This window comes from Pleurodeles waltl, chromosome 1_2 (genome assembly GCF_031143425.1).
Source record: "Pleurodeles waltl isolate 20211129_DDA chromosome 1_2, aPleWal1.hap1.20221129, whole genome shotgun sequence".
Lineage (NCBI taxonomy): Eukaryota > Metazoa > Chordata > Amphibia > Caudata > Salamandridae > Pleurodeles > Pleurodeles waltl.
In genome coordinates, this window is record NC_090437.1 from 959844882 (window position 1) to 959858512 (window position 13631).

At 41.5% G+C, this 13631-nt stretch overlaps 1 protein-coding gene across 4 annotated transcripts in view; it reads right to left on the minus strand.

Annotated features, from left to right (window-relative positions):
• Positions 1-13631, minus strand: part of EXOC1 (exocyst complex component 1) — a 237878-nt gene that overhangs the window by 28747 nt on the left and 195500 nt on the right. For all 4 annotated transcript variants that reach the window (XM_069200939.1, XM_069200919.1, XM_069200929.1 and 1 more), the window contains one exon: positions 3811-4005. In XM_069200939.1, coding sequence (XP_069057040.1) covers positions 3811-4005 — 195 coding nt within the window. The remainder of the gene's footprint in view (positions 1-3810; positions 4006-13631) is intronic.

Here is a 13631-nt window from a genome sequence, read left to right on the forward strand (position 1 = left end):
AGAATATCCATTCTGAACAATATTCAAGACCCACATTAGACAGGAGCCATACTTCCAGTTGGGCTGGATTTTGTTACCAAATGAGGTTGATTTTTGATACAGAAGTATGACTTCTGTCTTATGATGATTTAAAAGAAGATAAACCTTTTCTTCAGCTTGGATATGGTCCACCCTTTGGACATGTTGAACTTAAAGAACAAGAACAATTCATTTCTTGAACTGTGGTGTTCCCTTTCCTTTGTTAGTCTTATTTATAGGAAGTGACTCTTTAACAGTGGAGTCACAGAAAGGTTGAGCACCAAGATATAAACACTAGCACCTGTGCGATTCCTTGGGGCCCACACTGTTCTAAGTTTGAAGTTAATACTCAAGACCCATTTAGCTGTTGTTATTAAGCATCACTCTTCCAGATGCTTCGTAATACTTCCACCCACCAGAGTGGGAAACAGAAGAGGAAGTAAAGGTTCATTGCTTAGCCTGTGGTTTTCCAGTGGATGCAGACGGATGCTGTGTTCCCCTACTTCTTGATGGCTTTTGAGGGTGATAGGGTTGTCTCAGCTGTTGTTGGTGAGACCAACAAGGGATTTGAACCCTCTGGGGAAAATACCTCCTTTTGTTGGGTCTGTACCTCCTATGATATTCGTTTGCTTTTCTAGGCCAACAGCCTTCACGGTGTCCCTTCTCAGTTTTCATTCAGGATATCTCATCGTCTGCACAAGACCAAACGAGCGAGTTCCCTGAAAATGGAAAATTCAGAAATTGATGTAGCTCTTCTTGTCTGAGTCTGGTGAGTCTGAGCCAAGATGATCTATGTGTACATATATCATGCCAATATCCATGAGCAGCCAGATCGGACACGTCAGCTGCTGCATCTATGATCTAATTTGCCACCAGACCTCCTTCATTTAATATCTCTTGAAAACCTTGTCTGTCTTCTTTGGTGAGTTTTTCTGTAAATCTGTGCAACAAATCCCATAGAAATCTGTCACATCTCCCCAACAAGGTGGAAGCACTGGCAACCTTAATTGTCAAAGCTGATATTCCACACCTTTTCACCAACAGAATCTATGTCTCTTTATCTGGTAGTCTGGAAGATGAAATCTAAATCAAGTTCAACTAGTGTCCTTTAATATGCGTAGGCTCATTTACATGTTGTTGAAAATTTAGAGCCATCATTGAGTCTATAAACTTTTGGCCTTTCAGATATTTGTCCTATGGGTCAGCTCAGAAATTAAAATCAACTGTGAACATCATCAGTGAGAACTGAGCAGCCAAAGAATAAATTACGTCAATAATTTTCTCGCCATAATTAACCATGTTGGGACAACATGACAATAGACAAGGTAGCATGCAATAGTACTTTTGTTAAAATTCCATTTTAAAAAGTAATAAATTCACCTTTTCAATTGATTTGCACTGAAGCTGACTTGCCTTCAACTGATTGTGTATAATAGCAGCTACACTACCTCAGCTCCCTTTTTTATTACTTTCTCTATTTTCATAGAGCAAGTAGTATTCCACAGGAAAAGCATTTATTAATTCTGGTATAGAATCCTCCAATAGCAAAGACTCACTAAACAATAATAAATTAGGCTAAGTGAGTATATGATTAACTTATACGAGCTGTTTAATAGGAAAGAGGGTGTTAAGGTGTGCCACCTGAACTGCCTGTGCCAGTGGTTTCCTGATTGAGTGATATTTGGCCAAAGGCTTTTTAAAAATGCTAGCCCCACTATTTTTATTATATTGGGCTGGGAGAAATTAGTAGCTCGTGTGTTTAATACTGAGGCAAGCTCTGGGGGAATTTTCAGGCTTAGCACATTAAGCTTGTGCAGATCTTCCACTAAGTAGGTTATATTTCGGGCATAGTGACTGACCCCTCCTGCTGACTTGGAACAGACGAGCTTTCCTTCTGCACACCCGCCTCATGCACATGGTGCCCTTTTCCTTGAGTGGCCTTTCTGCAGTTAGCTCACTGGTTGCACACAACCTACAGCGCTAACCACCAGGACAAGATGGTGGTACCCGGGAGTATTTACTTCAAATTGCTCATTGGACCTTTGAAGGTTCATGGTCCATTTTACATTTTTTTGCCTTCAAAGTATTTTTGTTGCATCCTTTCCTTTAATGGCAGGTAAATTTATATAGGTCGGGAAAATGTATAGTGACAAATCCACAAGTAATACATGTTTTCAGCACACTGTAGTTGGATCTTCTTTCTTCACACAATATTTAGTGACTGTGACTACTGCATGCAAAACATCCACTTTTTCAGACAACAATATTCAGCAGCACAGATAATGGGAAAGTAAGCTGTTGTAGACCGATGAGCTCAGGCAGCATGTCCTGAAGATTGCTTTCATGGTCCTATTCCCACATTAACATAGACGAGCTGCTACAATAAGACAGCTAAAAAGGAAGAGAAACAGAGAATAAGTAGAGGACTTTTTTTTTACTAATTTACATGGTGAAGTAAATCTTTTCCTCTCTTCTTGGGGATAAATTTTGATTTAGGTCTTGTGCAAGTGGTTATCCAGTAAGAGTTGACATATGTTACCACAAAGTCCAAGCAGACCTCATCAAACAAAGGAATTATCTAGAAATCGTTTTATTGGTGATTGTTAGTGATGACAGATTGAGTAAATGGGAACTGTTTTTCTTCACTGTATAGCCCTTTTATGTGCACTGTTACCAAAGATGCTTTTTTTGCACTAAAGAACCAACATGAGCTAGTGTAAGATTAGCAGAACAGATACGTTTTGAACACTTCCCTAAAAATCAGATAATGTGAAATCTGCTTTAGCCCCACTGAAAGTTGGTTTCCGAAATATCTGAACAATCTACATCCCTGTCTCATCAGTTTTAGGCTGTAGATTTGTAGAGTTGACCTTACAAACAATGCATTAGAACTGGAACATAATTTCGTCAGAAAAATTTATTATAGAAAGCTTTATGTACAGTGCAAATGCACCTAAGTAGAATCCTCTGTTCTATAGAAAACCAGTGTAAGTTTCTATGAGCGTCCAAGACGTTCACATTTTGGAAGGTAGAAAACTATTCTAACTGATGTATTTTCAACCCTTTGCAGCTTTGACTGTATTGCTCCCGGTAGGTCCACCAATATCAATTTATATTAATCAAGTCAGGAAGATAGACACATTGAAAATACTGTGGCATGTAGCTTTCTTGGCAGAAAAGGAAGAGAACATCTTGGAAATTACAGGATGTTATAGTTGGCATAACAGATTGCATTTATGTGCAGTTCCCGGGAGAGTTTTCTGTCTAAAATCACACCGGTGCTTTGGCTCTTAATGCTAAGGAGGGTAGAGGGCCCATGCTATCAGGCCAATAGAAAGATATATGCCATCCACCTTTGCACCTCCTGAGATAAACAAATAGAGAGTCCATTGAAGTAGACGGCCCCTAGTGTAGCGGTATGATAATTTGGGTGTCACCTGCCTAACAAAAAGGGTAGCGACAGATTAATCTGATGAGCTTTTACATCCTATTATATTAAGGTGCAAGGCTCGGTACTAGTGCTGTTTAGCCTAGATATTAACAGTGTACGGCCAACCCTTTACTTAACCTGAAGGTTTGGCAGTGTGCAAAATGGGCAAGAATAGTTCAGAATTACACGTTAACACAACAGATGCTGCAAATTGTCAAACGTTTGATGAAATCACATTATTAGAGAAATATGATTTAAAACTACAAAACACATATAGTAAACACTAAGATTTTGACTGTTTTATTCACTGCATAATGCCTATCATTATTAACTAATTTGCTGAGTAGCCACTATAACCTTACCTGTAGTAAATTCTCCTCATCACATAGATGCTTGTTGACTTTCTTATACAGATTATCCAGTCCCTTCTTTACTTCCTTACCAGGATATTCCTTAATAACCTTACGAAGTTCTTGCTTGTTGAAGGCAAGTTGGTAGCTGACCTCATCTTCTCGCACACCCTGGGCAACTCGAGTTTCAACACCCTCAAAGAAGTGCTGAAAAAGGATATAAATTATACAGATATAATACATGAACAGCCTATATTTTTAAAACAACAATCACAAAGTATACTACATTTACAAAAGCATGAACACAAAATTGTGTTTTTCAACCACGAAAACCCTTCAGGTCTGCACTACGAAATATTTAATCAGGTTTTCGAGTTTTGTATTATGCCAAAAACAGAAAACAGTTGGAGAAAGCGAAGCTCAGACTGATTGGTGTAAATGTTTGTGTAGGCATGGATTCACTTAAACACGTGGTAACAAAATGACATTTTATGAAAAGATGGATCTTTAGAGTTAATTGTGAAGATAAAAAAGTAAAGACAGCTTACATCTTCTTGAGGGAAGATCCTATTCTTGTTGGGTTGTAGATAGAATGTGACAGGCAGCTATTGCCCAGTAACGGTATAAGGAATAGTGGAATGTTGAGGGCGGTGATGAAGGCAGTTGGGAGCAGAACCTGCCAGGGTTGGTTGTACAAGTGTTAGCTGAATAAAAGCACTTTGTTTCATGGATAAAAGACATTGGTGTGTCTTTTCAGTGGCGACGAGGATGGGATAAAACCAGTGAGCCAACCCTGGCAAGAAAAGAAGAGGACCGTGAAGGGAATATCGTTTATGTGGAGGTGAAGTTCGATAAGGCCGTGTGTACTCGTTGTGTACCGGCCATACACGTTGAGAGCCAGCTGAGTGAAGGAGACTGGGGACCAGGCGGTGATCGTTTAAGAGAGAGATTTGGTCAACCCAGGACAGATTGGGGTGCCGGTAAGACGGGTGAGACCTGGATCTGCGGAAAAGAACTGCACGTAAGTAAAGGAAAATCACATGCAAGACGCAAGTTGTAAGTGGAGGAGTGTTGCCGACAGCAGAATATGCATATTTGTGGTGGATATGATGCGCCTACCTTGGGTGAAGACTGTTGTGAAGGTCACGAGGTAGTCCTGTGCGCCTGTCAATATCTTGCGCTCGCACATTGTGCATAATGGTTGCCATGGACCGCGTCCGGAAGTGAGCGTGTGCGTCTGTGTACGGACACAGACACCTGGCGTTACCAGAACAACAAGTTCCGAGGGCGAGTATTTCGAACTGGCACATCAGACTTTTGCGTGTCAAACTGTTTCCGTCTGCGTGCGCGTACAAAGAAATCTGTTTCCATTGGAGGTGGGCGTAGACGGACCAACGAGTTCCGGAGCAGTAGTAGTACTCGGAAGTGAGTCTCACTGCGATAGAACAAGAGACAACTAACTTGGAAACGGACGGATTGTGCCGAAAACAAAGCCTAACTGGAGGTGGCCATCTGGACTGTGTGTGGCTACAGAGTCTAAGGAGTAATTTAGAAAGGATATTGGACAGAGGTAAAATTTATTGACAATGACATAAGAGGAGAAGCAAATTCGTCGGACAAGGACAGTGGCATTATTCTATATCGAACATTTAAAAAACATTGAAGATAACACACTGAAGGTGTGGAGTAAGGGTAGATCTATTGTGTATTAGTGTGTGTGGAAAAAAAAAGGGGGGATGCAGCCAATAGTGCCACCCCCAGTATTTTTGAGAACGCTGGGTGAATCGAGTATGCCTTGGGAAGACTGGCGCGAAGCGTTTGAAACGTATCTGGAAGCTTTGGGTGGGGCTATATTTACTGCCAAAAGAAAGTTAGCTTTACTCAAGCACAATTTAGGTGTTGAGGGGAGGAAAGGTTGAAAGCGCTACACAGTAATGAGGTGATGGAAGTCAATGGGGATGGGTCGGATGAAGAAGAGGGTAATGACATCTACAGGAGAACCATGGCAGCACTGGAAGACCATTATAGCAGGAAAATGAGCATTGTGGTGAAACATCATACGTTTTTTTTCGAGAATTCAGGCACACAATGAATCTATTGATCAGTATGTGTGTGCTTTAAGATCTCTTGGCAATACATGCAAGTTTAAATACTTGCATGAAGAGATAATACGAGATCAGTTGATAAATCATACCAGGGATAAGAAAATTCAGGAAAAGTTGTTGTCGCTTAGAGATCCATCATTGGGTGAGGCTTTATCTGCAGCAAGGTGCATAGAAGCCACTTCTAAGTACATTAAGGAGTTAGGAAAAAAAATGGTAAACATGAGGAAGGTATAACCATTCAGGAGGTAGATAAGATCAAATGTGATAAAGAAGGTGCGAAGGGTGATGGAAAGAAGAAATGTTACAGGTGTGGGAGAACTAAACATTTGGCATTCTTGATGAACTGCCCAGCTAAAAATACTAAATGTTTTAAGTGTAACAGAATGGGACATTTTTCCAAAGTTTGCAATCAAAAGAAAGGTGGGGACAAGAAGAGTGTAAACTGTCTGCGTGACGAGAATTCTTTGGTGGATGGAGAAACTAATGAGCATGTAGAGGTGCTTATGCTGCAGGATGTTGTTTCGGAGGATACATCGTGTAATGGCGATGTGTTAATGTTGGATAACAATGGATATAGACCGCCAAGGTGTGTCGTAAGATTGAATGGGGTATCGGTTGGTATGTGGGCGGATTCATGTTCTTTGTATACATTGATTGATAGAGAGACGTGGATGAGAGTGGGGGAAGTAAATTTGTCTAAATCAAATATTGAATTGATGGGTTATGGAGGAAACAGAATACCCATTGTTGGTTATTTCCAAGGGGAAATTGAGCTCAAACAGAGGGGCATCACCAGTGACATTTATGTGGTAGAGAGCGGAAGGTGTTTACTAGGTTGGAGTGAACAAAAAGCTTTAGGGATTGTGTTGAATCCAAATGCGGAGGAGCAAGTGTTGATCATTGGGGGTGAGGAACAAAGATCGGAGAAGTGGAGGTTAGAATTCCCAGTGTTGTTCGGTGATAAATTGGGATGTCTTAAGAAGTTCCAACATACAATTGTGCGGAAAGAAGGGGCCACACCTAAAGTACATAAAGTAGGGGGGGTTCCTGTGGTACTAATGGAAGCCCTGAGGGTTGAATTGAAAAGATTGCTAGAAATGGGAGTGATCCTCGGAATGGTTAAGTCCAGTAGTTTTGGCATGGAAACCGAATGGTAAGATCCGAATGTGCGTGGATTTGAAGGATTTGAATGAGAACATCTGGATTGATAGGCACCCGATACCGAACATAAATGAACTGTTATCAAGTATTCGGGATGGAGAGATATTTTTTACTCTAGACGTGTCCAGTGCAGGTCATGCTGCATCCTGATTCAAGACATTTAACGTCTTTCATAACACCGGAAGGGGCATTTCGATTTATACGCATGCCATTTGGGTTGGCGTCAGCCTCAGCTGCTTTCCAGAGAATCATGCAAAATTTGCTAGGGAAAGTTGAAAACGTAAAGTTTTTTCAAGATGATGTGTTGGTATGGGCGAAAAATGTCGATTCCGGAAAATGCGGGAATGACTGTGGAAATGAAGAAATGTAAATCTGAATGCCGGTGTGTTGAGTATCTGGGTCGTACGGTGTCGGGGAAGGTATAAAACCGAAGACAAACTTATTAGAAGCGATTCAAAAAGCTCCCAATCCTACAGATGAGGACCAACTGAGATCGTTTTTGGGTTCAGCCGAATACTATGCAAAATTTGTAAAGAACTTTGCCGATATTGCTCAACCGTTGCGCTCCCTAATGAAAAAAAATCAAAGGTTTGAGTGGTCTATGGAGTGTCAACAGGTGTATTCTGCATTGAAGAAAAGTATAATCAATGCGGTGGAGTTGAAACCATTTGTGACAGATGATCATACTATATCAACAGATGCAAGTATGTATGGTCTGCGGGCAGTATTAATGCAATCACACAAAGGGAAAGAACATGTGATAGCATTTGCTTCTAGGACATTGAAGGGGGCAGATGTAACAAACTCTGCTATCGAGAAAGAAGCTCTTGGCTGTTGGTGGGGGGTAAGGTATTTCAGAAACTATGTTTGGGGAAGGAAGTTCGAACTGAGAACAGACCACAAACCTTTAATTGATGTATTTACCACAAAGGATGCCAGTCGAGCACTACAGATTGAAGGTACAAAGGGTGAGGAAGATGAGGAGTGGATGGTCGCAAGCGTCCAAGATTCGGGAACAAGTGCTATCAGTGAAGAGGTTTGGTGAGAATCAGTGGATGAAGATGTGGAACTGCAAGTGCTAAGAAAGAATTTGGGTAAACATTGGTCAGAGTTGGAAGACGTTACCAACATAATATCTAATTTTAAGAGCGTGTGGTCTGAGTTATCGGATCAAGACGGGTTGTTGAGGAGAGGTGACAGATTAATTGTTCCACATGGTTTAAGGGGAAAACTATTGGAGGTATTGCATGAAGGACATGGAGGTATGTCGGGAATGAAAAGGAAAGTGAGTGAGGATTTTTGGTGGCCAGGAATGGACCGGGATGTGGAAAGGTTCATAAGAAACTGTTTGAGTTGTGCGTGTAGCGATAAGTCTTATGTGGGGGGGAGGACCCCGGTAGTTCTGTTTCCATTCCCGGATAAACCCTGGCAGAATGTGGGTATGGATATATGTGGTCCTTTTGTTTTGGATACAAATGGGAAAATGTTTGCTATAGTGATGGTAGACTATCATTCCAAATGGCCGGAGGTGAGCATGTGAGGTGAGATGTGATCATTGAGTTTTATGAAGAGGTCAGGAGAAGAGAGGGGTATCCAGAGGCAGTAGTGACAGACAATGGTCCACAATTTACATATGGTGAGTTTAGTGATTTTGTGGAAGGGTGTGGCATTAAGACACATTAGAACAGCTGTGGCACATCCCAGAGAGAACCGACTAGTAGAGAGATTCAACAGGGTATTGAGTGAGAACATACAGTTATCAGTACAAAATGGTCTAAATTGGAGGAAGGAGATAAAGAATCTATTGTGGAGTTATCGCACCACTCTGCATTCCCTCACCTTAGAAACTCCGTTTGTGTTGTTGAAAGGTAGGAAGCCTTATACTAAAGCTGTGCCAGGGTGGATGGGTAGAGCCGGAAGGGATAAGGTGGATGAGAGGAAATTGTTGAGTCGTGTGAGTGAAAAGCAGGAGATGCACGATGAGAGAAATAAGGAGAATTGGAAGAAATGCCATTTGAATGTGCGGGATTGGGTGAGGACTAAGTTATGGGATAAAACCAGGAAAGGTCTGTCTGTGCCTAAACGAGTGGTGAAGGTGAATGAGTATAGTGTGGAATTGGATGATGGCAAAAGGTGGAATGTGAGCAGGGTAGTAAAATGTAATGAAGTGGAAGTGCGGAAGTGGAAGGGTATGATGGATAGTAACAAGGAAGAAGATGTGAATAAGGAGGAATGGAGGGAGAGGGGGAGGAGATCTGTGAAGAAGCCTGTGTATTTGAGGGATTATATAATGTGAGGTGTCACCAACGTAAAGGAACGTGGAGAGTCTCCAGACACCGGGAAAAAAAAAATTGTTTATACATAGTTTAAATGTGAGTGCACGTCATCAAAATTTGGTGGCATGATATAGTAACAACATGGTAAACAAACAGTACAGTTATTTATATATGTTGTATTTTGTTTTGGGGTACGTTAGGCCATGTTATTTTATTCAATAGTATATACATGAAGTATTTTCCTATGTCTGCTCTGTGTAGGAGGGGGAGATGTGTTGGGTTGAAGATAGAATGTGACAGGCAGCTATTGCCTAGTAACGGTATAAGGAATGGTGGAATGTTGAGGGAGGTGATGAAGGCAGTTGGAAGCAGAACCTGCCGGGGTTGGTTGTACAAGTCTTAGCTGAATAATTTGTTTCAAGGATAAAAGACATTGGCGTGTCTTTTCAATTCTTTGATTGCCCTGAGAGAAATCCTACAAGCAGGATATCTTAACATAGCAATGAGCAGAAGATTGCTTCGGAGATACGATGCTAAACCCTTGCACTGGACTGATCTGGAAATAAGACAGGTTGTAAAATACCCTCTAGTCTGTTGCTAAATTGATTTTAGGGTATGATATCAATAGTTTTCATCCAAAAATGTTTGCTAATATCCCAATGAATTCCCTTTCTGAAGTTCGCTAAATTTATAGCATTTTCAAAACTTTGGCTGAAGCAAAGCCCCTCCCTCCACACCAAACTAGGCCCAAGTGGTATATTTACTAGAGAGTAAAATGTTCTCTGCTGAAACTGGCTATGGAAAGTGTTAAAAATTGGTTATTGGCTGACTGAGGTGTGAGCCCTGATCAAGCAGCAACCACAACTCTACTCAGTATAAGGCACAAGCAAACCCTACATTTATTTGTGCTGACCCTCAGGTAGCTTGACACAGAGCAGTCAGGCTTAACTTAAAGGCAATGTGTAAAGTATTTGTGCAAAACATCAAACAGTAACATGGTGAAAACACCACTCGAAAGATTCCATACCAGGTTAGAAGCATAGGTCTGAATTTAATAAATAAAGCAAAACAAAAATCCAATAAGTAGAACTGGAGAAATTGAATTTCAACATTTTGAGTAAAAATAGCATCTAGAAGCAAGAGTTGCTATTGGGGATAGCTGGTCGCGCCAGACTGGGGCTAAGTCAAAACGTTCAGGCTGACCATGTGTTTTGCTTTCCTTATCTTATGACCGAGCTGACAAAACTTCTTTGGAATGCACTTCTTAGTTTAAAGAAGACATTTATTATTACTTCACCACGAGGTTCCTGAGAGATGAGATTAGTAGGTTGGAAGCACACGTTTAAAAGTAGTCACAGCAATGAAAGCAAAATATATCAAAGTACTTCTCAATTGCAATGTACACAGCAAATACATGTGATTATATTATAGCATAACTTCAAAGAAAGGATAAAAATCAAAATTCATCACCGTAGGGCCTATCACTGCTCGTCATTTTTCTCATGCCTGCAAGTTGATAACTCCTATTCAACTGCGAGAAAGAGACTTTCCACCCAAACGGGAGGTCAGGCAGTGGACGTCCGCTCCTGACTGAAGTCCTGGAAAATTCCCCCTTGCTGCTGCCCAGGGACACCGTCTTATAATGAAAAAGCCTGCTAACAGGCCCCTTCCTCTAATAGTCTAAACATTCAGAGTTGGGAAGAAAACACGCCATTGGAGATTGGCCAGATCTCCTACCTCGCTCCATCCCAAGGCTGAGTAGAGAGGAAAACACAAAATATACGCACTCTTATCACACTAGGGTTCGGTGTGAACACAATACGAAAAACACAGCTTTGTCTACCATGTGGAAAAACACAGCTCATCGGCAATGTCTCAACTGCAATGTCTAACTCCACGATAAAGCCAATAGGAAGCTAAACTGAATACAGAATGTAATGCCTAATGCCAAGTTAAAGCCAATAGGCAGCTAACCTAAATACCAAATGTAATGTCTAATGTCACGTTAAAGCCAATAGGCAGCTAAACTGGATACAGAATGTAATGTGCTACTGGTGAACATTGAACAACTAATATGCGCAGTGGTGAAACACAAAGTCATTGGTCAAACACAATTAATGACATAACACCATGATGAAGTGCAGGCCAGCTACAGGGACCCAAATTACCTTAAATCATGGTTGCAACACGTTGCGTGGATCCACATCGAAGATGCGTCAAGCAGCCGAGACGATGTGTCTGTTTCAAGATGCAGAAATCCTGTGGTGTGAGGTCCTGTTGCACAGAATCCTCAACGGAGCTTGCAATGCGAAGGTCAATGCTGAGGATGTGTTGTACAGCTGAGATGATGTGCTGGTTCCGGTGAGGCTGCGATGCAGAGTTTTGGCATTATCATTCAGGCTGCAACTGATAGGAGGGGGAAGGAACTTGAACCGGGAAAAGGGTTGTGTAGTTGCTGTTCCAAAGGCAATGCGTCAAACCCAAGATGCGGGATGTAGCAGTGATGCAAGTCTGTTGTGATGGGTCTAATACATACAACAGATGTGATGTGTCGGTTCTGATGAAGGATGCATCACTAAGCAGAGGATGTGTTGGTTCTGCTGAGAAAACTTCTTAGGCCAGCTTCCAAGGGTCCAGGACGGGGATGGCACCACTTGGCAGGGTAGACTAATATATTGTAGTCTAGGTACAGACAAAGGGTGGTTGGAAGTCTTTTATGTCCCTGAGACTTCAGATCAAGAGGCCTGCCAAATAGCCTTTGGAGTCACTCTGGGTTTAAGTGATGCAGGTCCAATCCTTTTTACCCAGGCAGAATGCAACATATCAGCACGGCAAAGCAAGTATCCAGTAGGGTGCAGTCACATAGGGTGGCATACCTCCAGCAGCATAGTAGTCCATCTTCCAGGCAGAGTATCCACTGGTCCAGAAGTATACTGAAGTGGTGGTGTCTGAAGTCCAGTATTACAAAGACAGGCCTCTGAAATGCAGAAAGGCAATGCCCTTCCTGCCTAGCCTCCAGGCTCACTACAGGGGGTATGCAGCCCTATGTGTGTGGACAGGACACAGCCTATTCAGATGCAAGTGAGGCTGTGCCCAGCTTCTCCCTCCCATCCTGCCAGGATGACCCAATGAGTTGCAAAAGCTGCCATTATGTGTGACTGTCTAGAAGAAATACACGAAGCCCAGCAACCACCCAAGACATGTGATCGATAGAGGCAGCAGGCACCAAACGGCTGGAGTAAGAAAATGCCAACTTTCTTAAAGTGGCATTTTCAGAATTGCAATTCAAAATCCAACTTCTCCCTAAGTTTGGATTTTAAATTGTGATTCCAGAGACATCAAACTTGAAAAGTCTATCTCTTCACAATTACAATTATAAAATCTAATAAGGTAATTGAAATGTTATCTTATGGGAGAGATAAGCCTTGCAGTAGAGGACATGCAAAACTTAAAAGTACATGCCCTGACTTTTAAATACATTGCACCCTGCCCTCCGGGATGTTCAGGGACTTCCTTATGAGTGACATGTTTAAAAAGGGAAGGTTTGGGCCTGGCAAAGGGGTTATTTTGTCAGGTCCACATGTCAGTGTAAGACCACACACACAGGCTCTGCGATGACAGGTCTGAGACATGGTGAATGGGCTACTCTAGTGGGAGGTACAATCAGTGCTGCACACCCAGTAGTAGCATTTAATTTACAGGCCCTGGGTACACATAGTACCACTTTATGAGGGACTTATAAGTAAATTAAATGGGCCAATTGGGGAAAATATTACCATGTTTAGAGGAAAGCGCACAAGCAATTTATCAATATTATCACGGTTGTCTGTGGTAAAGTGCAGTGAGTCTTAATACCAGCGAAAACGAGGTCATAAAAGTTGAGGAGGTAGGTAGAAGTTGGGGGAAGAATGCCCTAAGGTTCTCAGGTCTAACAGAAATGTTTTTTTTTTTTTTACGGAAACAAGCTGTATGTGCAGGTTTGCTTGAAACTATAGCTTTTGTGAATAATCTAATACTGCAACACATTCAGGCAGTGTGTTTTAAAAATATTTCACCTAAACTTCAAGATTCATACAGAGGAGTAAGTATTGTACATTAAGGAAAAACTTGCAGTTTCTTCCGTTCCTGGCTTGTTTCTTGTCATTGTTGAGTTGGATAACAGATTCAAAGCATTAAACTATCGCACAACATTTCTCACTATTATCCTCATTAGGATTAGGATTTCATTAGGAAAAAACAATAAGGTAAATTCTTTCATTTTTTAAATATTTTTGCAAGACAAGTTGAGCAG